Here is a 26,822-nt window from a genome sequence, read left to right on the forward strand (position 1 = left end):
ACGTTGCCTACATTATTTTACTCATAATAAATACCAAATAACTTATTTCTTTCCAGGATAATTCCTAGGAAATTGTAAGAAAAGTAAAATAGAAAAATCAAAATAAAGTGTTACCAAGATCATGCGCATGACGAATTTAGTCTTTGATCAGAAAATGGAGCACCCAACACACAAGTATAATCAAGTATTTGTTTATTTGTACAATGAAGATTGAAAAAACGAGTACCTGAGATTATGTGGCTTACTGTATATACAGTCAGACATCACACTGTGCTGAAATAAACATGTACAGTATACAAATGCTCTTTTGATAGTAAATAATACTGTTAAAATAAACTAAAGTCTGTCGACAAATCTCTCATAAATGTGGAAAACAAAACACGTCGGGACAATGAACATGTGGAATAAAAATGACACATCCTCATGTGCTACAAATATTCAGTGCTACAAATAATAAAATAACAATGTTTATAAAAACACTAAAACGCAGTATTTCACATAAGTCAATGTGTTAAATCCACAGGTCATGGACGTTAATCTGCTGGGATATTTTTTGATTTCAGACTTTGTTGTACAGTAACGGATATCATGTGCAGTCCTTGAGTGGAGACAAGATGATTACAGGCGGCAGTGCATGTGTGTGCGTACAAGTCAGTGTCCATTTCAAAGTGTGCAGTTCAAGCATTAGGAGGGGTTGCCATGAATGATCTTGGGACACTTTTCTGGCTGTATGCAGTAGTTGTTGTGCAGAACCAAACCAGCAGGACACTGGCAACCTGGCACACAGGGCTTGAAGCAGTGGCTCTCTATCACCCCCAGTGGTACGTCAACATTAAAGCAGGTTACGGGACACGGGGGTCCACACTCGTCAAACACAAAGCCCCTCTCCACTGGACAGCCCACAGCTGTGGAAGACAGCGACAAAGAAAGAAACAGTTAGAGACTGGTGCATCAAGGGTGTGGCTTCTGTTGACCTGCACTGGTGACCAGAAGGACCTAGCAGGTTTCTGACAACAATAAGATCACTTTTGATCCGTCTTTTCACTTTCCTTTGAGATTAACTATTGCATGTGGATTGCTTGTAGCATTGCAAGGCATCAATAGGAGCAGATGGACTTTGGTGAGATTTTGATCAAAGAGTTAACAAACAAAGAACATGAGTAACAAATTGAGTTTTAAGATCTAGAAAAAAAGTCAGTTATTATTATTATTATTATTATTAATGTTATTTTACTGCAAGTCTCACTGGCATAATTTGGTCATTTCGCTATGCAATTCAGTAGAAATTGCACTTATCTCCCCTTTACTCATGCCTGGCTTCAAACCTTGTGTTTTTCATGATGATATTATATATACCTATATGACTGAATAAGCAGTAATCAGCATATATATATGTGATAGTGTGTATTGACTTGATAAACTGTTGGACATTTTTTGAGTGCTTGAATTCTTGAGTGTGAAATGTATATGTTATAATGTTTCCTCAAAAATTCCCACAATGGGATGAAAAAAGTGTCGTACTTTCTGCTAACAATCCCACAATGCAATGTGTTGCATTTTACAGTTGTAAAAATTATCTCTACCTGAGCAAGCGATGACAAAAAATGTCAGGGATTCATAAGGTTGAGAAATCTCATTTTATAGCTCACTTTAGAGAGAACTATTGTGCGTCTGGGTGTGTAGTGCACAGACATGAAAAATGACCCTTTTTTTGTGTCTGAACTCGAATAAACAACAACTCCCACGCTGAAACTCTGTACACACGTCACACTGATCCATTAAGCTTTGATCACAGAACCTGACAAACATTAACAATAGATAGTCATAAACACAGAGTAACAGTGTGAGCAGTCATGCCTTAAAATGGATGCTTCTTCCCATAGTTTCAGGACAAAACCCATCAACAGCTTATTCAATTCCAGGGCTCTGACCAGATCGCTAGTTTATGCACTCTGAGCTAAACAGGAGGTTTCTCTCTAGTTTATAAAACATGTTCTGGCTATCATTTTTGCATGTATTTGATCTTGTCATATGCTTTTGATTCTGGTTTGCTGTCTCTCCTGTGTGGGCGCACATCAGAGAATAGTGAATGAGTGATGTTGGACACAGCTAGGTATTGTAATCCGTTTCACCAGTGCTGTATGGTTGGTGTTTGGACAGATCTGATTGACAGTGGTTTGACTATATATGCAAACAACCCCCAAACTGTCAAAATATAACTGTAACTGTAGCTTGATTCTGATTGGTGTGCAGCAGTACGTGACATTTTCAGAGTGAGTCAAGTCCACTTCAGATCAGTGAGAGAAAAATACAAATACACAAACACAGAAACCTCTGGTGAACTTTGGCTAATTATTTCCCACAAGTAGTACACCTTCATTCAAAGCAAGAAGCTGTCAAAGAAAATACACTATATAGACAAAGGAGAGGTTTGGCTTGGCCCCTGACTTCCAGTGAAGGGAAATCTTAATGCTTCAGCATACCAAGACATTTTGGAAAATGCTATGCTTCCAATTTTGTGGCGACACTTTGGGGAAGGCCCTTTTCTATCCCAGTAAAGTCCTTAAAGACATGGTTGGATGAGTTTGGTGTGAAAGCCTTTGGGATGAACTGGGATGGAGATTGCGAGCCAGGCCTTTTCGTCCAACATAACCAACATCGTGACTTCACTAATGGCCTACTGCAAAAATTCCCACAGAAACACTCCACTCTTGTGGAAAAGCCTTCCCAGAAGAGTCTGTTTAGAATGCAATGTCATTAATGTCCCTGCTGGTGTAATGATCAGGCGCCCCAATACTCTTGTCTATATGTTATCAGGGCCTTCAAGTGTGTGTTGTACTCACCACACAGTGATGGGCTTCTCCACTGCAGGATGACTCCAGCCTCTCTGCACTGACTTGTGTAGGCCTCCAGTGTGTCACACAGACACTCGTCAGTATTGGCCCCACAGGCACAGAGGTCATACACACAGGCTCCATACCACGGCTCAGGAGGCACCACACGGTGGCAGGGTTTAAAGGCAGCAGACTTCAGGACCTTACAGCGAGCGTTAGCCCCCTTCTTGGCCTGGTAGCCTGCGTCTTTACAGGGGTTGACATTCTCACCAGGACGACAGGACGTCAGTGAGTGGCTGCCATTTTTGACCTAAAATAAAATACAGTAATTTTTGTATGATAATTTAACTCTATTTCTTTTATTCTGTCTCTGTATTTCTGTTACCCTCCAGCTGTTGCCAAAGTCAGACTCTGATAGGCTGATTCGCCCGCTGGGCATTCGGAGGTCATCCTGGTAGTAGTTATTGAAGTTTCCACAAAGACCACAGGTGTGGCCTTTATAGGAGCCTGGCACACTCACTTCCAGATGTGAACGGCCACTCCAGAGTACCTGAAGGTGTATGTATCCGTAAGTATTTGTTATGTTTTTCACAAAGAACAATGAGTGACAATAGAGACAACGGACTGTACCTTCAGGCCAATGTTAGTGTTGAGTAAGATGGTGTTGGTTTGTCGTTCGATGAAGAGGTGCGGTTCTTTGAGGAACGGCAAAGTCACAACCTCGTCATTCACCTGAAGAGTACAAAATTGGCAGAGTGGATGCATGACACAAATATGACTGCACAGAAATCTTCTGCAGTATTTACCTTCACAACCCAGTCCTGGAGTAACTGCACTGTGACGTCGCCTATAAACACAGTCGCCTCTTTAGTCCAAGACACTCCTTTACGCCCACGATCGTCATTGGTGACATGAATACTATACCAACAAAGAAAGGTTGCTTTAGATGACCGTTGTTTGTTTTTATCTTTCACAGGCATTTTCTTTTTCTTAAAGTCAGAAAAGTCCAGAACTGAGACGTTTTTGCTTTATGTTCTAAACACAGCAGGTTACAAGAGCGGCCTAACTTCAAAAATTATTTTGTTTCACATCCAGTCCATTTTACTGCTGCTAATACTAGTTACTTTAAGGACAAGAGGATGTTTGTGACAGTAGCTCCAAACCTTTTTGGTCTGTGACTGCCCAAAGCCCCTGAAAAACAAATCCAATGTATTTCTGACAAAAATGAAATGTTTTTGACTAAATATACAGCAATAAAAGACAACAAATTCTAGGATGTCATTTATTATAGTTCATTAACAATTGAAAACTCACTTGAAACGCTTGAAAAACACTTGAGAACTAATTTGCTTCATCGGGACTGTGTGGGTTTGGTTTCGTCCGATGTATTCAACAGTGTTCTTGCAACTGTAAACAGCTCCTCAGCTGTCATTGCCACTCACCTGAAGTCTCCACCCTCACAGTCCTGTGTCAGTATGTAAGTGCATGCTCCCTGGAAGTGCAGCATGCGGCCATCGAAGGTGCGATAATGAGGGTCGCCGAAGGCAATGCAGGTGGCTGGACGAGGAAGGCAGTGAGGACAACACAAACCAGGGACAATGGCTGGCATTTCATCCTGGAAGCAAAGACACACACACATACACACACTCAGTTACACTGATTATGAGGAACTCAGAGCGAGCCAAAGGCAGGTCTGCAGTGATGAGCTCTGAGGAGCCGGCTAGCGTGTAAACACTGCTGACAAATGCCAGATATTTAATGTCTCCCCACAGACTGAATGTTTAGAACAATGAGGCATCATGGGAAGTGGGTCAGGGGTTTGTTTGTTATACTGACTGTTGCACAGGTGAGGGGAGGGCAGCGTTCACTGTGACAGTGTACGTCTCCAGACACACACGTACAGCTGGTGCACTCATCCACCTGCCACTGTTCGTTACAGTGATATACCGTTCCCTGGTGCAAGCACGACACTCCTGAGTCTACAGCAAGTACAAAAACACACCAGCATGAACCATGTTAAGAAGTACTTTGAACAAACGTTATTACTGACGCTCAGCATGTTGGCTGGCTGTGATACCTTGGCATTCATAGCAGCATTTTCCAGGAATCTTCACTTGTTTCTGACCAGCCCCACAAACTGCAGGTAAACACTCTTCAATGCTGCACTCAATATATCCCAACTGAAAGGGAAGGAAGAACAGATTATTTTAGAAACCGATGGTGAGTACTTATATTTCTACTTCACTACACTGATCTGACAGTTACTAGTTTTTGGGTTAAGAGTCTAACTATAAAAGAGAAGATAGGAAGCGTTGGCTAATTCTAAGTACCCACTTGCATATAAAATACTAGCTCCACCTTGACAATCACAACACTTAGTCCTGCTTGTACAGGAATGCATCAATAATAATAATCTGATAATATAACACTGACAGGTGCTATTCTGCACATTGAGTACTTTTCCTTTTGATACTGTAAGTACAATATTCCTAATACTTTTATGCTGAAGTAAAAATTTGAATGCAGAACTTTTACCTGTACTGTACTGTATTGTCATTATGGAGTATTGTGGTATTAATCCTTTTATGTAAGTAAGTGATTTAAATATTTCTTCCACCACTGCTTGAGTCTAGTTTAGGAAATCTATTATCTGGCATTTGATGTGATGCCTTTCATTAGGTGTAATTACCAACCTGACCACCCCACTTTAGTAGCAAAGATTTTGCGACATTTTAATTGTCTTTATAATTGTGATTTTTTGTTATAACTCTTTCACCTGTATTAATATTTCCTCTCAAATATTATTTTGTATTTGAACATTGTTTTGAAAAGTATTTCTACACGACTCACATTACAGGTACATGTGACGCAGTCGTCATCGCTGTCCATCCAGCTGCTGCCATTGGCCACACGTCTGTTCTGGCCCTCTATCACACAGTCTGCAAGACACACAGCAGGGTCACCACTATTATGGATGTTTTGATGCTAGCAAGACTTAACATTTAAAAAGAAACAGGGAGCAGAAAAAGAAGAAGCAAGATGGTGGTAACTCACCTTTACACACAGGGCAGCATGAGTCTGGAGGTGTAAACTGTTCATCAAGAGGACATGTGAGCGGGAGGCAGATCTGGTGTAAGCATGTCCACGTCAGGTCCTGAATCAAAGACACAGTGTCACTTCTACAGATCTTAATCAGTTCGCTGAGATGTCACACTAAACTTCATTCTGAGACTTCCCACAATTTTTTAAGCCAGTGAAACGGCAGAAAAAGATATTTCATGAAAGATCATATTCTAATCAGCTTACTTTTTGTTCTGCTGTTTTATTTGTTTTCATTACAAATTATAATAAGCTGTGTCAGTGTCAGTAGCTGCAGGCTGAGTTCAGAATACATCAGAAAACCTCAGAAAAATGTGCTGCGGTACCTTGCACTGGCAGGTAAAACATGGGTCATCTGTCGCCAAGACCTCGTTGCCAATCAGTGCAGCGGTGCAGTTACTGAGAGGCTCTAAACACACGCACATAGACACTAACGTTACAGAGCTCAGTGACAGTGATGGAGATAACACAGTGTATCACAGTTTAGTACTGACGTGCGCAGACAGGACAGCAGGAGTCCGGTCCAGAGAACAAGATGTTGCTCTTAGGACAGTCGACCAGGCTGGGACACTGCTTTCGATAACACCTCAGGTGTTGCTCTCCATCAGGCATCACCTGAGACACACACAGGTTGGGACTACTATTACTGCTTCTATTTCAGCTACCACCACATCAGGATCTTATGGATTTATTACTTCTGCTTTACTTCTGCTGTTATTAAATAAAGCTAAAATAAATAGCTTAATCTATAAACTGATGGAAAGAAGATTAATCAGCAGCAATGCTGACATTTTTAATCATTTGTATCATGCATTAAACAGAAATACCAAATGTTATGTTGTTTCACCTTCTCAAATGAGAGAATATACGGCTTTAATCCATCTTATCCCTTTGATGTTCACTCCACGAAAAACAATGTAATTTTTTTGTATTTTTCATGTTGTTGGGCACTAATCATAATAATAAAAAAGATGAAAAAATATTTTTATTATTTATTATTGTTATTATTTGTTATTTATTTATTTATTTTTAGCATAGCATACCTTGACTGAACGGTAGAGATGTCTCAATAAGGCTGATTTAAATTCAACAATTTTTCTATGAGATATAGTGACTCAAAATGTGCTCTACCAAATGGTTGAGCAGACAGATTAAATTGTAAGAAATTTAAAATCATTTGGTTTTGGACTGATGAACTATTTTACCGATATTTTATTGACTAAAAAAGGAATTGATCTTTATTAATCTGAAAAATATAAAAATCAAGAGAAAGACTAAGTCATCATTCGAAAATAAAAATTTCATAATCAGGTTTTCAGTCATCAGGTGTGTTTATGTCATACCTCACAAGTACAGATCTGGCAGGGGTCATCAGCTGGATGGAAACTGTCACCTGGACCATACACTCTGCCCTCAAATACACAGTCTACTCCAAAAAAAAGACAATAATATGAGATTATCACGCATCAAAAAGTTTAAACATTAAAAAAATGTAGCTGATGTTTGCTTACCAGCACACACAGGGCAGCACTCCCCGGGCACAGTGATGAAGTTGATGCAGGGAGATAGACAGCGTACTTCGGAGCAGGTGGTCACTCCGTCCACGCACATGCAGGTCATACAGGGAGTGGAGTCTGCGAACCAGCTGCTGCTCTCAGTGTGCTCCTCCCCTCCATACACACAACCTGAGAGGGAAAATTCGGTCACTGGTACACCTGTGTCCACCTGTGTCAGTATGTTTCTATGATCTATTTACCTCTACAGCGAGGACAGCAGGCTCCTGGATCAGTCACCTGATGCATACAAGGCAGCTTGGGACACTCAGGAGTTGCACATTGCACCTCACCTGCCTGCAAGACTCAGAGAGATTAGCAGTCAAACACAAGTAAAGGTGCGAATATGGAAGGAAAAGACAGAGAACGAAGAGTCAGACCTGGCACGTGCAGGTGGAGCAGTGATTTGAACTCAAGGTCCACGTCTGCCCGTCACTGAACTGCTGTCCATCAAGTGTACACACTGAGACCAGAGACAGACAAGAGACAAAGACAGAGATAAGTGTAAGTACTGAGACCAGCATTTACACAGACAGTTCAGGAAGTACCTGTGCACTCAGGACAACACTGTCCTGGCTTGGTAACTGGTCGGATGCAGGGGGTTGGTGGGCAGACCAGGGGCACGCAGGTGACGGTGCCTCTGACACAAGTGCAGCGCTGGCAGGGGTTGGAGGAGCGTGTGAAGGTGTGACTGTGAGAATGGACGACACCATCATACAGACAGGAGTCACAGACGGGACAGCAGGTATCTGAAGGGATCGGATGGGAGCACTGGACTGGACAAGGTCTCTTGTGACAGTTCACAATCTCATTCTGATCAGAAGAGGGCATGAAGAGAAAGAAAAGGGGGAAGGATTAATCAGGCAATTTGAATTTGGATTTATTTTTTACTCAGCGAAGATTATCAGACTGACCAGACAGGAGCATGAGGAGCAAGGATCAGAGGGTGACGTGAAAGAGGAGCCGGACTGATATTCTTTCCCATGATGGTGGCAAATCCCCGTGCAGACTGGGCAGCACTCCCCAGGAGGGGTCACTGGATGCACACAGGCAACACTTGGACAAGACACACGTGTGCACGCCACAAATCCATTCTACACAGAAATGAACAACAGAGAATACACAGGGTGAGTATTTAATACTCGGCCCATAAAGTTTTGCGTTGGACTATTCTTTTAATGACCTCGAATGACCTTGATTTATTTATCATCTCACAGTCACTTTAATATGTTCTGTTCCTCAACTCCAACACCAGTTCAATCCACAATAAAATAAATGAATTAATGCGTGTGACAGTACCAGGCAGGAGCAGAGCTGGCAGCCATCTGTGGGGTGGGGGAATCGTTCTCCGTTGAAACATCCTCGTCCAAAAAAGTTGCATCCATCACACACTCCACATGCACAGCCATCCAGAGCTGGGTGTGGGCACGACACAGCTGGGCATCTCCGTGGTGCACACACCACTTCACCTCTCTATGGAAAAACAAAAATGATAAGATGTACAGTAGCCATGAAGGGGATGCAGCAAGTCAGAGGCCCCCAAACTAAATGCAGCCCTTCTTCCTCCTCACTGAGCATGTGCAGTCCTGGCACCCTCCCTCTCCTCCTGGAAGGACCTGCCCATCAACATATGTCACACCTTGGAATTGACAACCTACACACAGAGTGAAACATCAGTTATTTAATTGCTCTACATAACTTGAACTGTGAATATGAACTAAGCTGGTTACCGTCACAGACAGGGCAGCCACATGGGTTGGTGACCGGGTGAGGACAGAGGGCTGCTGGACACGACTTCTTTACACATCGCACTGAACCGCTCTGTGAGAGAATGAGCACGACATGTCGTCTAAAGAGATTAACCAGCAGGAGTGTGAGTGTCTGTGTGTGTGTGTGTGTGTGTGTTACTACCTGGCAGGTACATTCAGAGCAGAGGTTTCCTGGGTCAGGGATTGCCTGTCCATTTCTGAGAACTGCATTGTTATAGAAGCAGCCTATCAAATAAAGAGGAGTTTATTTTTTCATTCTGTAACAACGGCGAACCATAACAAAGTTGAAAATCAAAGATCCTGGATTAGGAGAGTGGGCAGAATTTGATTTTGACTTCACGTACGTTCGCATTCTCCACAGCACTGTCCGGGTGGTTTGTAAGGGTGGCTGCACTCTCCATAACAGGGCATCTTGGTGCACACGACCTCCCCTCCGTAACAGTAACATATGCCGCAGGGATCTTTATCATCAGCAAACTCAGTGCCATCAGGATATTCTTTACCATGAAACATGCAGCCTGCAAGTAGAAAATAAGAGTAGAAAATTGGAAATACAATGAAAACTGTTGACAGAGATGTCTGTGGATCATCCCCAGTAACTGGGACATTAGGTTTTTCAGTCCCTCACCATCACAGGACATGCAGCACTGCCTCTGGACTGGGTGTTTACAGTTGGAGGACGGACATCGCTTTCTCTCACACCGGACAGAGCCCTCATGGCAAACACAAACCGCACACGGGTCTGATGCGTCATCCCATGTCTCTCCATTAGCTCGCTCTCGGCCCTCATAAAGGCATCCTGCGACGGAAATGAGACACACACAAAACATGATTATATTAGAAAAAGCGAAGACAGCTACATCAAACTTGATGAGGTCAAGTTAAGTTACAGTATCTTCTCAAGAATTAAGAAATTGTGGCTTCAACATGGGGAAGATGTGGGAAAGGGAAGGTTTTGTTCATATGCAAAAAGAAACCAAACAAAAAACAAATATATATGGAGAGAGAGAGAGAGAGAGAGAGAGAGAGAGACTGTACCTTCGCAGGTCCGGCAGCACTCCTGTGTGATGGGATGTGAGCATGCAGCGAATGGACAGGGCTTGCGCTGACAGTGGACTGCCCCATCGGTGCAAGCACATGACTGACAGCTGTCAGTCGGGTGGTAGAAACGCTCAGTGTGTCTGTAGTGTCGTTGTTCATACACACAGTCCGATGGAGGAGCTGAAGGAAAATCGGTGAAGAGACTCAACTGTACGCCTCTACTATCCAAGTTCATGTTGTGTTTGACCATGAACCACCGTGAACAAAGTAACAGACCAACAGCACGTGATTTCACAATTTCACATTATGTCAACCTCAATCGCTGTAAATAATGAGCATTTTTCTGAAAAGAAATCCCTGATGACAAGTAATTTGAACAACATGCTTTAAGAATTATTATTATTATAATACTGTCTTCTTTTTTCCCCAAATAAGGATCAGATGAGGACTGCAAGAAGCCATCATTTCATATCTAAATATAAAATACCAATTAAAAATGCATAGGGGGCATACTGGTTGCATTTAGAATTAACAGGCAGAGGCAAAGCAGAAAATACATTGGTGCTTAAAGTGCAGACCTTAACCTAAGCCATTATCATCCTGCCGCATGAGAACATGACATGTTCACCTCATACAACACTGATATAAATTTTTCTCGTGCCTCTGAACTTTGTCTCTCTTGCACACCCTTACCGGGACACTGGGGGCAGCAGTCTCCAGGCAACACATTTGGGTTTGAGCATGACAGCGATGGACACCTCTTCATCAGACACTGGACATTCCCGTTCTATAACAAACATAACTGAATAAAAACCTGCTTCAGGAAGACCACAGGTGATCATCACATCTGGGTTAGTTACTCTGTGATGCTCATTATTCTTACGATGCAGCTGCATGTCCTGCATGGGTCAGTGGGGTGGGGAAACTCCTGACCATTGGGATACTCTTTCCCAGCATAGCTGCAGCCTAATGCAGAGGAATATTGGTTAACTGTAAGACTTTAATGTGCTAAATTTGCTTCTATTACTGACAGAAAATACGCGTCTCTTCACCATTACAGTTGTTCTGACAGCATGTCCCAGGCCGAGGAGCATTACAGCGAGGATGAGGGCACTGTGCTTGGTGGCAGTCAACTGTGCCGCTCACACATTTGCACTCTTCACACACACTCACAGGGTTCGGAAAAGCTTCTCCATCCAAAAATATGCGGTTTTCAAAGGAGCAGTCTGGGAAAGATGAAAACACATGGAAGCAAGGTAGATTCAAAAGACGTGTAGTATTGAATTGTGCCCACATCTGTCTCTGAGCTTGGGTACCTGGACATTTAGGACAGCACTCTCCAGGTGGTGTGTATGAGTTGGAACAGTTGAGTGAAGGACAAGGACTTCTCTCACACTCCACACTGCCATGCTGAGGAGAAGGGAAGGCTGTATTAGCTGGTTTGAGGATAAGCAGTACTGTGTTGTGTGTATAAATGGATGCATGCTCACCTGACAGGTGCAGATGTGGCAGGGCTGGTCAGGGGTCGTAAACCTCTGCCCGTTGCTATAGATACGATGATTATAGGTGCAGCTTTCACACACTGCACAGCAGGAGCCTGAAGAAAGGAAAGAGGCAGTGTACTGAGGTGACACATTCATCTGCATACAAACAATGCTCAGACACACACAGTCTTACTGGTGATCCTGGTGGGATGCAGACACTCGGTGGGGGGGCAGTGTGTGTGTGTACACAAGGTCTCTCCATTCACACAGGTGCAGCTGGAGCAGGGACCCTCAGGGTGCCAGTTGGAGCCTTCCTCATACTCCACCCCCTCCAACACACACACTATGGTGAGAAAAGAGGAGCCATCATATATTCAGAGATGAACTGCACCTGCAGATGTGTGTGTGTGTGTGTGTGTGTGAATGCATTATTACCTTTGCAGATTGGACAGCAGAGATGTGGGTCTATAATAGGGTTGGAACACTGGACAGGAGGGCATTTTTCTTCACGGCAAATAACATTGCCACCCTATAACACATGCAAGGTATAAAAACATTATGACCCTAGCGTGTTTCAGTTTAAAAGGACATACAGAGCCACAGCAGCTGCTACGTATGTGCCCGCTGCTTTGCAAAGATGAGTCATGCTGTGCTCTAATACTCAAAAGACAGTGGAACAGTGAAAAATATGAAACCTAAACTCAACAAGTTTTGAACTCAAGTCCTCAAAGCTTCACCACTTTCTTTCTGAATAAACAGTACGGACTTGCCTTACACCTGCACTGCAGGCAGGGTCCACTTCCAGGAGGGATGAACACTCTTCCATTAGCATACACTCTTCGGTCATACTCACATTCTGTGGGAATATAGATAGACTCTGAGCATCTTCACTTGCATTTCAACAGTAAAATTGTCAAACTGTAAAAACCACCACACAGACTTAACAATACACGTTTTTGACCAAATGTACAGATACACTGACCATGGCAGGTGGGACAACACTGTCCTTTACGCTTAGCAGGATGACTGCAGTGTGGAATGGGACATGATGTATCCATACGCTCACAAGACACTTCACCCGCCTAACAGGTAGACACAGAAGATAATTAAACGTGTCACTCAGTTTCTCGTTAGCTCACACCTATTAAAAAAAAAAAACCTAGATGATAAATCTGCCAGGCTGATATTAGCTTATTGCAGATATCAGTATTGGTGTGTATGTCAATAGCCCAACTGTGCAAATGCAAAATTGGGTTTGAGGTCATTGAAAACCATTACATAGGTTGCCCACCAGGGACCACTGACAACTTGGTTTTTACACTGTAAAATGTCCCACTCAGTATGTAAATTGGACACAGTTCTTTACAAACAACTTTGTATGTTTACAACATCCGTATGTTAAAAACAATAAAACCCAATTCATTGCTTTTCAGTCCTAAAGTTGCCTCAACAAAACAGATTTCAAAACAGCTTCATTCATCACTTCTGAAAGTGCAACAGATTTTGGCAGGTTTTCTTTGAACCCATGCCAAAACACATCTCAGCACAGTCCAGCCACATGAACATCACTTAAGGAAACGGTTTGGTCAGGTTGGACTCACAGAGCAGCGGCAATGGAGGCAGGGATCACTCCTGGAGGGGAACTTCTGTCCATCCATATACACTTTGGACTCATATTCACACTGTTCACACCTACAGGTCACATAAACACAGAATAAACATTTAAAACCCCAGGTCTCTCATCTGCACCTCGACATGTGTCATTTTACACCTAAACCACCTGCACTTTCAAAGTAGGAGATGAATCGGGTGGATTGATGCAGGTATAAAAGTGATACAGATGAGGTTAAGCAGGTTGTTTACCGTGGACAGCAGTCTCCAGCATGATGCACAGGGTTTTGACAAGACAAGGCAGGACAGGGAAGGGGTGAACAAGCCACATTTCCATTCTGGAGGAGAAAGATGTGCCAAAAATAAACCTTGAAATGATTTATCTCGACAAAAATAAAACTTTCTGATGATAAATGACATACCACACATGTACACTCTTGACAGTGGTCAGCAGTAGGGACCACGGCTCCATTGGGGAAGTCATGACCGTTCACGCCACAGCCTAAAACAACACACACACACACACTGTATCTCTGTAGTTCACTGAACCTACACATGCTGGTAGACTGAATTAAAGAAAGCCACCTTGGCAAACTGAACAGCAGGCATTGGGTGGAGGAGTGGCTGGATTTTTACATGGTGTGTTACATCTCTCCCTCTCACAGCGAACTTGACCCTCCTGGCGAGAGGAGAGAAGGATATTAACTGACATGAAGGCAAAAGAGAAGATGGAGGGTCAAACAGTTCAGTCAGTGCCAGACCCACCACACAGTAGCAGACGTCACAGGGATTCTCTGCTGATCTCCACGTGGCTCTGTGATCATACCGGATTCCAGAATGGACACATCCTGAGAACACATTTTAAATCAGCTTACTTTATTGTTATGCAGTTAGGTGATTAAATGCTAATCCAAGACCAAGACACTTAAGAAAGAAAAAGTCCTCTTAATTCTCATATGTTTCAGGTTAGACAAATGGGCTTATAGTGGTCAAATGATGCTTTTGTGTCTCACAAGGGTTTCTTTAAAATCTTTAAAACTGTCTGACAAACTCTTGACTCTTCAGTCAGTGTATTTTGACTGACTCTTCAGTTCAGTGTATTTTGGGCATGGTATGTCATCTCTTGGGTGGGTTATCAAGACTACTCTGTTTCTTTTGTTTGCCTTTGTCTAATTTGTAAAGTTGTAAGTAAAGCTACTGAGGAGAAACATGAGCCCCTTATGCATCCTGCGTACTGGTAATATTAACAATAATGATGATTAATACACTACATCAATTCACTGGATCTGAATCAAGTTTCTTTCTCCACTTAAGATTGGGTACAGATTTTTCTCTTGACTCCCTATACCTCGGCATCGCTGGCAGCAGTCTCCAGGTACAGTCTCCTTCTGTGTGCAGTCCAGTGCAGGGCAGGGTAGGGGGTAGCATTCCCTGTCACCCCCCTGTTGGCAAAGAAGCAATGAAGGGACACAGATGTGAGAGTAGATGAACAGGGGAAGACCAGAGCAATTGTTCAGGCTTAATGAATATGTTTATGTTGGATGTCAAACACTCACCTTACATGTACATGTCTGACAGCCATCAAAATTGCTGTAGGACACATTATGAACAGTACCATCCAGGTCACACCCTGAAGATGAGAAAGAGACATTGCAAGGTCATAGACATTTTTGAGCTTTGCTTATGTGTGTCTGCATATCCAGAAGGACAAAATGTGTAAAGTTCAGGTCAGAAAAGAGAAATGTAGAAAAACATGTGGCTATTTTTTGGCATATTTTCTTCACCTCACTACTTCAGGTCACTGAGGAACATCTGGCTATGCCATCCTTCCAGTAATGACAGAACAGCATGGTTCTGATGTAAAACACACATGCTCGCTCTCACACACACTATGTTGAACAATAACCACAAGTGCCTGCAGCGTTCCAGGCGTTAAAGACTTCCAGCGGCAAGTCTATTAAGAGTGAAAGAGATTTACTGTCGGAGAAACATGAAGTAAAAGACAGGGCAGCAGTTTTCTGGAGAATTCCCTACAAAACAGGCTGTGGCCCTTACAACTTCCTCCATTCTATGGCTGCTTAAATTATTTTGATGAAAAAGAATGTTGTTTCAGTAATGACACATATCAAACATTGAAGAGCAATATCAACTCAGATTTTTTCAATGAGGGCTTTCAGGAAGCTCATCAGATATTATTTTTGCTGAGCTTCGACATCTCAGCAGAACATTATTTTAATGACGGATCTCCAAAGGACAGAGACAATGTATGTGTGTGTGTGAAGGGGCAATAATCACAGAGTATGAGAGAAGCTAGTGAGGCTGCCTACTGTGCCAGCAGCCAGCAGGCATTTCCTCTAGCAAGCCAAGCATGCATGAGATCAAAGTGTGTGTGGGAGTGTGAGTCTGCGAGTGTGTATCCACTGGGTGCCATTGGAGTCTTCAGGCCTACATGCAGAAACAATTAAGGGCAAGATGACAGAGAGAGTAGTCACAGGGGGTGAGAGAGTGTGCAGTGGGCTTTTGGGGCACATTTATGTTGCGTTGTTGGTGAAAATGTGCACAATAAGCAGGACAGAACACTCTGTGTGGGTGAGGAGTGAACGTGAGACAGATAGAGAATTCTTAGTCCAACCTCAGCAGGAGTCCCACATGTTTGTTCGACTCCATTATGACAGGAGCCTGTGTGTCACCTCAAATACAACGACTCCAGTATACTGCCCTTCAATAATAAGGTACTCTAAACAGTATACTCTGGCAAATGATAGTAATACAAACTACATTGGGGGAAAAACATGTAAAACTACCAGGATGATGCTTTAAATCTATATTAGCTGATTTTTGGACACTTGGAAGCAGCACAGCAAGCAGTAAACAAAACATTACAAATGGAGTCCTTATGAAGTGGATATTGTGAATGTCTCAGGCAAAAAGTTGCCTATTTGCATATCGAGCATATCACAAACAGCATTAGCATTCATTAAAGGCAGAATAAGTAAATAAGCCGGTTGCAGTTTGTGAACACTACGCTCAAAATGTGCCCACCCTTTCCACCCCAAAAACACCAGATGAATATCTACATTGTCTTTTAGGAAAATCCTACTCACTCACACTTAAGAATTGTCTTTCAGATCACCAGAAAATAATTAACTTTGTTTTTAGGCTCTACCAACTCCTGAAGGAAATATCTAGTTCATAGTAGCTAAATCCTGGCGATAAAATATATCTTAAAGAGTTCTTTTCAGAATGTAAAAGTGGTCATACAAATGGATAATGCTGGTATGAGATGAAACTATTTCAAAACATATTTTTAGCAGTCATCCTTATCATGAAGTTCTTTCCGTTTCTCTGTGCTCACAGAAACGATAACAGCACAAGCCAATGGTCCAGTCTCTTCCTAGTGTAGTGCAAAGCTGTTGGAAGTACTTTTTCCATTTTTCTGGGAAACAATCCAGTGTTTACCAGTCATGGCATATTACATGGTTTCCAGTGGCTGGATCCCGCCACTCTGTGAAACAGGAGCCACAATTGTGCATATGGCAGACTGCCTCAGGGTAACCACGGCAACGGGACTGATGGCAGAGGTCAGGGCAGGTGATTGGTGCAGAACCAAGGGGACAGCCGCTGAACCAGTGAAGCTTGAAACAAAACCTACAGACAATGTTTCAAGGGAAAGGGGATCACAGCATGGGTTGAAATTAAAAAATAAAAGAGAGAAAAGAACGGAACAGATTCAACTTACTGTTCAAGAGGTGACTTTTGCCTAATCTTGTATCTTAATCTTAATCTTGTAAAATCAACTACATCTCACATACCATTTCTACCAAAACATTTTTGTTTCAAAAATCTCTAACTCACTGTTGTAGATGTAAAATAAAGCATGCATCTGCAGTTGCGTGGCCTTGAGTCATTGAGAAACCGAAGTTAATAGACTGAAATTGAAAACTGACCAATAACAGCTTAGCAAGTGGTGTATTTTCCCAACCAGATGTAGGGAGGGGTCATGTTGATGTCTAGAATAAGCAAGACATCTGCCATTTATCAACTGTAGAACCTTCTTCATACCTTCAATGCCTACTGAGCCATGTCATACCACAATGAGAATCTATCAGGAAATTGTGTGATGCTGATACCTGTGATCCGGTGTGAGTGGAACCCATATGTTGCTCCTATTTTCAGTAGCTGCCGTATTAGTATCATCACTCTCTGGTTTAACTTGTCCCATCCATTCCTTCTGTAGTTGACTACTCAGTGAACTGCTTTTGTCTGTATCAAAAGTCATCCAGTCCTGTACAGCCAAGTGCTGGGGAAGAGGGGTGATTGGGGGGCATGTTCGGGTGATACGGCTTAGAGCTCGGTCACTGGATGACATCAGCTGTTGCTGCGTGTGAAAGTAGATCCGCAGATAATGTGGCCCACTGAAGAACCAGTTGCACCTGTCCTGGTCATAACCATCTGTTCGAAAGCCAAATACATCAAACCCACCACGATCCAAACCAAATGGATTAAAGCCATAGATACTGTAGCCTTTGTCACTGAAGAACTCAGACATTATTTTGTCTCTGTGTGTCTTATTATCATTCTTTTCATTCTCATCGTTCTGTTCATATTCCTTCTTCTTCTCTGTCTCAAATACCTCATCTCTATGCATCCCAAACCATGTGACATTAGAACGGTTAAAACCATAGCGGTTGAAACCAGATACATCATATTCATCCCTATCAATGAAGTCCCGGTTAAAACCATCTTTGCCGTAGCCCCACCTGTCCCAGCCGCTCTTATCATAGCCATCACGATCATATCCATGTTGATCAAAGCCACCAAAGACAAAGCTATTTTCATTAGAAGTGTGTTTGTCAAAGCCACGGTATTGATATTTCTGACTTCCTTGTGAGCGTCTTTGAAATGATGTAATATTACAGGGTGCACCAATAGTTATAGGCACATATACAATACACATCTGCTGTTGGGAAGAAATCACATCATCAGGGGTAACATCAAAAGGCTTCATCCACACACGCCTCTGTTTAGCAGGGTAAAGGATGCTGCTCTGAGCTAGACCGTCTATAAGAGTTTTTCTTTTTGATCCATGCTGATGTTTCTCTTGCCACTGTACCCACAACTTGTCCATGAATGCCATGTGTGAAAGATATAAAGGGTCATAAGATGCCAGAGGTGAAGCCATATGACCCCCTACCCAAAGCCTAAAGAGACCAGAAAACATCTGCAAAGACTGGGAGAACATTTGGAAGTCTGCCTGGTTTAAAGTCCTCTGCAGGGTCACTGCATCTGGCAGCCACACCTAAAGGGATCAATGGAAATCAGTTAGAAAAACCTGGTACCAGTAATAAAGATCAAAACGCCGCACTGTACAGAAAGTGCAGTGAGGTGGCCAGTCAAATGAATAAAAGTTGTCTGACAAACCGAGGAGTTGAAGCTCCGTCTGAGACAAGGAGTCCAGTGGAGACGAGATGTCAAGCCCTGAAAAGGGTGATGTGGGACGCAGCCAGTGCCAGGCTCACCATCCCCTCCAAACAATCCAGCCTGCCAGGCAGCTGAGGACTTCATTGTCCCAGAGTCCACAGTCCACTCAAAATATGGGAGTGCCAGTTTACATGACGACATTGACTGCAGCTCACGCTCCACTAATCGCAGAAAGTAGCGGTGCCAGGGGAGGAAGAAGGCATGATCACCGGCCAGTGGGGAGAACTCCGCTCTCAGTAGCGCAAAGCCCTTCCACATAGCTAAATCCGCATGTACAAACAAGCAAACACAAATAAACCAAGATTAATGATAAAAATAATTTTTAGAAAAGTGACAAAGGTAAGGTGCAAAAACATTTCTATTTAAAGTCTTACCTTGCCTGGTGTAGAGTTTCCTAATAGCCCGCTGGTACAACCTCCTCTCTCTCAGGGTAAGGTCTCTGATCTCTTTACGTTGGGTCAGGTGTCTGCACACACAGTCAACTCTCCCACTGCCTGTGCATGTGCACTCTTCACAGCCTTGCCTGAACTTTTCCCCATATCTCCAGAACCTGTGTTGAAAGAAGCATCCGCAACCTCTACTGCATCTCACATCAGAGCACTTCACTCCGGGAGAGAAGCTAATTACTTGTGCTTCTTCAACTTGACCTTTCATCAAAGTCTGGCACTGTGTTAGAGTAAGGTAATCACAGGTAAAAGTGAAATCGGGATCCCTGGGGCAGTCTACCATCCTATGGTTTCTTTTAAGATCTTCCAGTGTAGTATCATTGAAGTCTATATTGTCATACCATATTTCAGCCTCCAAATTATGCAGCTTATATCCCAAAAGAGTTCTGTTCACAGTGGAGGTGTTGTATCCATGTCGAGTGTAATGCTGTTGACCAGTGGAAAGACCCCGCCGTGGTATGCGGAGACAGCATGCACCCAACATGCACTGGTCCCTGCAGGCTTTAAAGGAAGGGAAGTTGTTGCTGCCATTTCCAGTGCAGTAGAGGAAGTCCTCACATAAGCCAGAGGTAGGATTAAAGGCCCAGCGGCGTTGAAATGGCCGCATGTCTTCACAGTTGTTCTCCGGTTTAGGTACCCAACACGCCTAGAAGTGGGGAGGGGGGACACAGGGCCTCTTACCCAGCCTTGAACCCCACTGTAATGCCCATATCCAGAAGTTAAAGCAAAGCACTGCTATTGAGCTCACCCAATGCAGCAGGCCAAGCAATGCTCTACAGCAAATACATGAATAATAGACAAGTGATCTAATTCAAGGAATAGTTTGACATTTTGAGACAGCCTCTTGTTTTCTTGCAGAGTTAGATGAAAAGATGCCACCCTCATATCTGTCTGTTAACTAAAAAGCAAGAGTGAGGAGACATTAAATTGAATCCAGTAGAGAAACTTGAAACAGGGTGAAACAACTAGCCTCACTCAGTCCAAACCTAAAAACTAAATAAATATAGAAAATAAAATTTATCTACCAGCATCTGAGATGAGTGTTGATCTTCTTATTTAACTCCTGAATTTAATTTGTGCATATTCTCAAAATGTCAAACTCACTACTGTGGTAGCACCTTGCTTTGTAAAATATAGAAAAGAAAATGCTAGCGCTATAAGAAACTATAAGAAAGCTACAATTACACTTAACAGAAGGGGGTTTCAAACCATTTTCATTTGTGATTGTGACCCACCTCAACCATTTGAAAAGTTCCTGAGACCTGTAGGGTAACCAAACATACAATAAGCAAGTCTTAAACTAAAACTAAAACAATGAATCATCTACAGTAGATAAAACTGGGTTAAGCTCTCAAGGACACATGCACAACATTGCAAGACTAAGAATCTACAGCCATGCTAGCGGCTCTGTGAGGGATGCTCTTCGGCACAGCAGCGTATTGTAAATGCACATACTATTGTTATCATGCTTACATGCTCACAATGATACGAGACATGTTTCCACCACAACACACATTTTTACTTAAGCCAGTATTTTTAAAAATCTGCAACCACAAACCAGTTTTTTTTATGCATTGTGCTTTCAGCACATCAGCAAGGAGTTACAAAAGAACACTTGAGACAGATGGCTCAATGACAAAGCCCAACCTCATTGTTGGATAGATCACAAAGCTTTTGCTATATAGACAAAAATATCCAGACATACCTCATTTTTTTCAAGGGTTGGGCTATGCTTCCAACTTTGTGTCAACAGTTTTGGGAAGGCCCTTTTCTGTTCCAGCATGACTGTGCCCCAGTGCACAAATCAAGGTCCATAAAGACATGAGTTTAGTGTGGAAGGACTTGAGTGGTCCACACAGAGTCCTGACCTTAACCCCACTGAACACTTTTGGGATGAACTGGAGACTAGAAGCCAGGCCTCTTCATCCTACATCAGTTTCTGACCTCACCATTGCTCTACTGCATGAATGGGCAAAGATTCCCACAAAAGTCGGTGCACTAATTTGTCTAATCTTTGTGGGTCTTTAAACTGTGGTGGAAACAGACGACAACAGGCTAAAGGAACATTTTAGCACCTTCAAAAGTAGTACCTGGGATTAAAGGCTCCTGGTACACAGCCATTATCAAAACACTGAAATTTACTAGGTATAATGTTTATGATGTTCTCCATTTAGTTTCTTATGTCAGCATGCTAACATTTGCTAATTAGCACTAAACAAAGCGTACAGTTGAGGATAACAGGAATGGAGTAATAAATGAAAGTACTGGACAAAGTTAGATTTTGACCTGATGATGCAACTAAATAAAAGGCTAAGGGATCATTGAAGTTGTTACAATTCATCCTCTGAGCGTCTGTCCAATTTTTCATGGCAATTCATTCAGTAGTTATTAAGATATCTGGACTGAAGTGGTGCACTGACTGATTGATTGACTGACATCGCCAGCCCCAAACATTGCCACTAGCATGGCTAAAAAGCCTGTAAATGAAATAAATTTTCACATCATGGACCAACATGGATATTTCTTTGTTTTGTAACATTGTTTTAACCTGTTCTAATCCACTGGTACTAAAATACCTTTCTCAGCTGTCTGTGGCACAATCGTCCTTTGGTGTTTGGAGGACAGGAGCAGTAAAACGCACCAGGGTCAGACGCCAAAACAAAACATACGCCTCCATTTTGACAGGGATTAGACAGACAAGGGTCTGACAGAGGGGCAGCCATCTGCAAACTACCTACTTCAAGACCAGTTAAACTTGTGTTAGCATTATGTTGTTGGAGGTGTGTCAAAATCTGTATGTATCAAAGTTACATATAGAAAGCAAATGAAGGAATGAGGTAGAGAAAAAGAGCTGTCAGTTGCTCATTACCTTTGATGTTACCTTGGCATGTGACCTTTCCAGATGTGCATGTACACACAGCGTTGAGGTCAGTCTGCCAGCGTTGACCATCCTCTACTTCATGGCCCTCCCACATACATCTCTTCCTCACACACTCACATCCCTCCAGGTACTGCACACGTGCCTGCAGGTCTGCATTCTGTAGAAAAACAAAAATCGATATTGACACGTGATCACATCATTCGACATTCTTACTTTATCATGGAAAACCACATAATCCCACTGCAATATGCACCTGAGTTTTGACCATATCCAACATACGAGCCAGCTCCTCTAGCCTCTTCTCCAACTTCTTGAGCCTGTCATCTTTCTGTGCCTGAGAAGCGGACTTTACTCCATGAGGAGATCCTGGAGGGCCCAGCACCACACCTCTCTGCACCTGGTCATTCTGGACATCCTGTTGATAATGGTTGGTTTTGTCCATTGGCCTGTGGCTAGTCTGAGATTTACTGGGTGATGCATCCTGCTGGAACATTCGACTGCTGTCAGTTTGAGAATCCAAGCTACGGGCATCTGCGTATCCAGATGGAGGGAGAGCATCTGGAAAGAGAAAGCAGCAATTGGTGGGAGAAGAGAATCTTCAAGAATTTTTGAATGAATAAAAGAACAAGTTTAGAGCCTAAACAAACATCCTGGGAAAAGCTGTCCAAATTAAGACCCACACTAAACAATAATAAACAAACTGTTGGGGGACTTTCTTCCTTAGGGCCAAAAGATTTGATCTAATTCACATAAACCATGGTGGTCTCCAGACTCAGCTTAAACTCACTGTGAGAATGAGAGGAGTATCTCAATGCTTGGAATTCTAGACAGAGTTGCAAAATAAAGTTCACTCAGTAATTTAATAGTTGCTGTAATAGCTGCTCAGTCACAGAAATTCATGTTATATCCCCCTCCAAGAGAACTAAAAATATAATAAATTATTGTGGTCAGTAATGAAGAGAGCGAATGGAGCAAAGAAAAAAAAGAAGGAAATTACACTTTAGCCTCCGGCCCGCCAGCATGCTGTTGCAAACTGATAAATGGATGCACATGGACACACACACAACTGTGCGCACACAAATATGCATATAAATATATAGTGTCTAGAAGAACAGGAAATCAATCACAGCTCTGCACTGAGCTTTGATATGTTTATTTTGAAAGATGTGTTTGTAGGGTATTTCTGCCAATCTGCTTATCGGTGCTCAAACACAGTTACATTATGTAGCTTGATGTGACCCTCCAAACAAAGAAATTCATATAGATGTCCTTCGTTTACCTGTCACATTGTTACAGATCCATGGTCTCTTTAGATATGCTTTCGCTGAAATCTCAGCTGTCTTCAGATATCCCTGCATTCATAAAGAAAAATAAAAATGCATACATTTGCTGTATATTCAGAATGCACACTGCAAGGCAGCAGAAAATCTGTGGTATTCTGTATGTTATGCAGAATAATTGCATACATTTGGGGCATACAGTACTGTAGTTTCAAAGACTGGTAGGTTGTTGTGTTTTTGATGCATGTGTGAGAATGTGTGAGAAACTCACACTAAATTTGGTATCCTTCTTTCCTGGTGTGCTGGCAAGAGTGATGACAACATCCTGAGGCAGTTCTAGGTTGATTCCCTCTACACTTTTTATTGGCAGAATTACAGCTTCTTGACAGTCTACAAAAAATACCAGTCCATGAGTCTCCAGGCTCACAGCTAGCTGTACCCACTCCTCCCGGGAGAAGGGGTTTCTCCTTGGGAAGTGAAAGCTGGCCAGGTTCTGAGCTCCTCCACCAGTTTGGTAGTCCAAACGCAGAGTGTTATTGATGGTGGAGGAGACGATTTGAAGAAGGATCGAAGATGCAGACGAGAGAGAAAAAAGAGTGGCAACGGAGCCCGACGCCTGATGCCCCACCAAATGCACCCCCATGCCACCCTGAAGGTTGGAGTGCAAGAAGTGGGAATATTCTTGAGGAAGAGTCAAATACGGTGCTCTAGGACGTATTCTGTATGCCACACTGCCTGGATTCTGCAGTCTAGACACACCACTTGTGTGGTGGGACATGTTTAGAGCAGCCAGAAGGTCAATCACTGGGAAAGAGATGAAACAGAGTCCGATTTGAGACATCCGTACTGCATGAGGTTGTGCTCTCTGTGTAAAACAAGGATGACACTGTGGTTTCTGGGTTGTGGTGACTGTGAGTCTGTGTGAGAGGGAACCAGAATGAAGCCATTCATCGGGTGGTCACACATGGCTGCCTCGCTGACCTCAAACACAACAACAGGCCAGCATCATACGGTCAGTCTGATCTGTCTGTCTCCCAGTTTATTTTTTAAATTTGGAGATAGCTCTTCACTGCTAAAGGTTGAAACTGAAAGTTATGAGGAAGTTTGTTTGGGTTTGGTGTCAGTACATGTGCACAAGTACTTAAAATACAATGAATACTAAGAATTTGAGTGCTTCCTACTTCTACACCACTAAATTTCAGATGGAAACATTGCACTTTTAACAACATTATGTAGTAAAGCTGTGCAACTAACAGAGAAAATTCTCAAAATTATTACAAATAAATTAAAATCATGACAATAATTAAAAAGAAATGCAGCACATCTTCACATTTAAGAAGCTGGAACGCACAAGAAATATTTAAACAATTATCAAAATAGTCACCATTTAATGTTCTGTCAATCAACTAACTGATTTTTGGTTTCGGATGTACTTGAGTAAACTGCTGAGTAGTTTAATTTACTTTAAAATTTTTAATTTTTTTATAAACTTTTATAAAACTGTGTTTTTGGTATTCATAATGATTTATAATGGTACTAGTTACTTAAGTTGTAAGGTAAATATAGTGGAGTGAAAAGTACAACATTTCTTGCTGAGATGTAGTGAAGCAGAAAATGGCATGAAAATAATTTACTCAAATAAAGTACATGTACCTCAGGTTTTGTACTTTTCCCACCACTGATGGTTATTGATCAAACTACCCTACAGTATGTGTGGTATTTTCGATTACCTCCTCCTTGACAACAGCAATAAAATGCTCTTTGCACATAATTAATCAGTAGTAATAAGTCAATATAGAATATGTATTAATAACCTATATACCATTCAAATAAGTACCTGCAGCCCACTCATGACACCCAAGAATGTTTTAATGGAAACAAATATAGTTTTACCTCTTAAGTACACTTTCACACTGCACTACTGCCCCTTTTACCAAGGTAAAAGATCTTCCACATACTTTTTCCTCAACTTATGTCTTGAGTTTATCCTGAGTATGAAGAATTGTTCACAAGGACAAACTCCATATAAAATCATAAGGAAAAGTAAAATAAATAATCTAAATGTGACTAATATCTCAAGCACAAATTTGTAAGCTTACCATTCTCGCGATTTGGTGTGGGGTGCCCATGCACGGACAGCGCGAAGAACCAGAGCAAATGCATCTCCAGCAGCATGAGCGTCCACAGTTTGCCGCTCTCCATTCTCCGGACTCGAAAAATGAACAACCTGGATTTACCTTTTAAACTCGATCTAGTGACATGGACCTCACGCTGAAGATTGCACCGTTCCTTTGCAAGAAGACCTCTCCAAAGAGCGCGCAAAAGAAACGTGAAACATCTGGATGCGGTCAGGGCGTCACTTCTCTGCAGTCAGTGACACACTTGGATTCTCCCCTGGGGCCATAGCTACAAGACACTTTCGCTCCATGATCACAAAGGCGGATGGTTGAGAGAAGGTGATGATTAGTACTATGCTTGCTCAAAATGTCTGTTATTTCTGACGAGAGAGACAATAAAGACAGCAACGTTCAGGTGTGCCGACTATTGTCTCTACCTCGTTCAGTTTACAGTCCCTCAAGGATAGCCGTGTGTGCACTTCTTTCTTCCCCGGTTTTCCCTCATTTTGTCAAGGAAAAAACCTCTCCACCCAGCACTTCTTGGTGGTGTTGATTCCCAAAGTCCCCCGTTTTGGTAATGAGCTAAAACCTGGTCTGGAAACTGGAGGGGATCCATGAATATAAGTATGTGTGTGTGTAGAGTGTGAGAGAGTGTGTACAGAGACAGAGGGCGGGGGTAAACACAAGTAGTCATGTTTCACTTCTTTGGAAACAATCCCAGTGTGCATCTTACTGTGCTCAATCCCCTCACATCTGTCTTCACAACTCTTGACTTCCCCCTCATGTTGTTGTACTGATCTCTTCTCTTCTGTTTTTATTATTTCTGTAAGTGTGCCCTCATAAGCAACAGCTCTGAGACAGACATATGCCCCTCTGTTTTGTTGGAGTGTTGATGATAGGACACCCGGGTGTTTCCTTATGGCTGTAGTAGACTGGAGAGCTCCTCGTCAATCTGGCGCCAGCTTATTTTCAATACCGTTGGAGAGTCTATCTGTTGAAGGTGCAACACACGTTCAAACACCTAATTTTAAGTATGATTTTCACAGCCTCTGTTCGCATACCAAACCAGACCTCGTCCATGACTCATGGCAGTTTGTCTGTAATAGTCACAATTATAAAGTTTTCCCATAGGACTTGCTTTCTCCGCTTCGGTAGCAGTTCAACATGCACTCAGTCCCTCTGGAGGACATTGCACTTCCAGGCCGAGGGGGCTGATTTAACACTGT

The 26,822-nt window shown here is 42.5% G+C and overlaps 2 protein-coding genes across 4 annotated transcripts; both read right to left on the minus strand.

Annotated features, from left to right (window-relative positions):
• Positions 1-175: 175 nt before the first annotated feature.
• On the minus strand, positions 176-26,214 carry LOC124062198 (kielin cysteine rich BMP regulator). Of its 3 annotated transcripts, none has more exons than XM_046394800.1 (46): positions 25,579-26,214; positions 23,751-24,283; positions 23,479-23,551; positions 22,453-22,757; positions 22,200-22,356; positions 14,948-15,021; positions 14,740-14,833; positions 14,157-14,239; positions 13,977-14,070; positions 13,814-13,893; positions 13,644-13,729; positions 13,382-13,472; positions 12,763-12,862; positions 12,551-12,636; positions 12,216-12,309; positions 11,974-12,123; positions 11,787-11,893; positions 11,613-11,706; positions 11,349-11,522; positions 11,180-11,262; positions 10,990-11,083; positions 10,294-10,476; positions 9,884-10,054; positions 9,600-9,773; positions 9,398-9,480; positions 9,217-9,307; positions 9,058-9,140; positions 8,786-8,959; positions 8,401-8,580; positions 8,035-8,299; positions 7,867-7,949; positions 7,690-7,783; positions 7,445-7,618; positions 7,277-7,359; positions 6,428-6,548; positions 6,260-6,342; positions 5,889-5,988; positions 5,685-5,773; positions 4,912-5,014; positions 4,671-4,813; positions 4,277-4,449; positions 3,641-3,752; positions 3,465-3,566; positions 3,220-3,384; positions 2,844-3,144; positions 176-905 (listed from the first exon to the last, which is right to left on the minus strand). In XM_046394800.1, the coding sequence occupies exons 1-46, from the start codon at positions 25,679-25,681 to the stop codon at positions 685-687; spliced, it is 6,306 nt and encodes a 2,101-aa protein (XP_046250756.1). In that variant the 5' UTR covers positions 25,682-26,214; the 3' UTR covers positions 176-684. The 3 variants fall into 3 exon arrangements, with proteins under 3 accessions (XP_046250756.1, XP_046250755.1, XP_046250757.1); XM_046394799.1 differs by having other exon boundaries at positions 22,188-22,356; XM_046394801.1 differs by lacking the exons at positions 22,200-22,356; positions 22,453-22,757; positions 23,479-23,551; positions 23,751-24,283; positions 25,579-26,214 and adding an exon at positions 16,851-16,968.
• Positions 17,486-21,050, minus strand: LOC124062199. Its single transcript, XM_046394802.1, has 3 exons — positions 19,247-21,050; positions 18,813-19,132; positions 17,486-18,690 (listed from the first exon to the last, which is right to left on the minus strand). Exons 1-3 carry the CDS (start codon positions 19,923-19,925, stop codon positions 17,497-17,499), a joined length of 2,193 nt encoding a protein of 730 aa, XP_046250758.1. The 5' UTR covers positions 19,926-21,050; the 3' UTR covers positions 17,486-17,496.
• Positions 26,215-26,822: the final 608 nt, after the last annotated feature.

The sequence above is a fragment of the Scatophagus argus genome, chromosome 7, assembly GCF_020382885.2.
Source record: "Scatophagus argus isolate fScaArg1 chromosome 7, fScaArg1.pri, whole genome shotgun sequence".
Taxonomy (NCBI): Eukaryota; Metazoa; Chordata; class Actinopteri; family Scatophagidae; genus Scatophagus; species Scatophagus argus.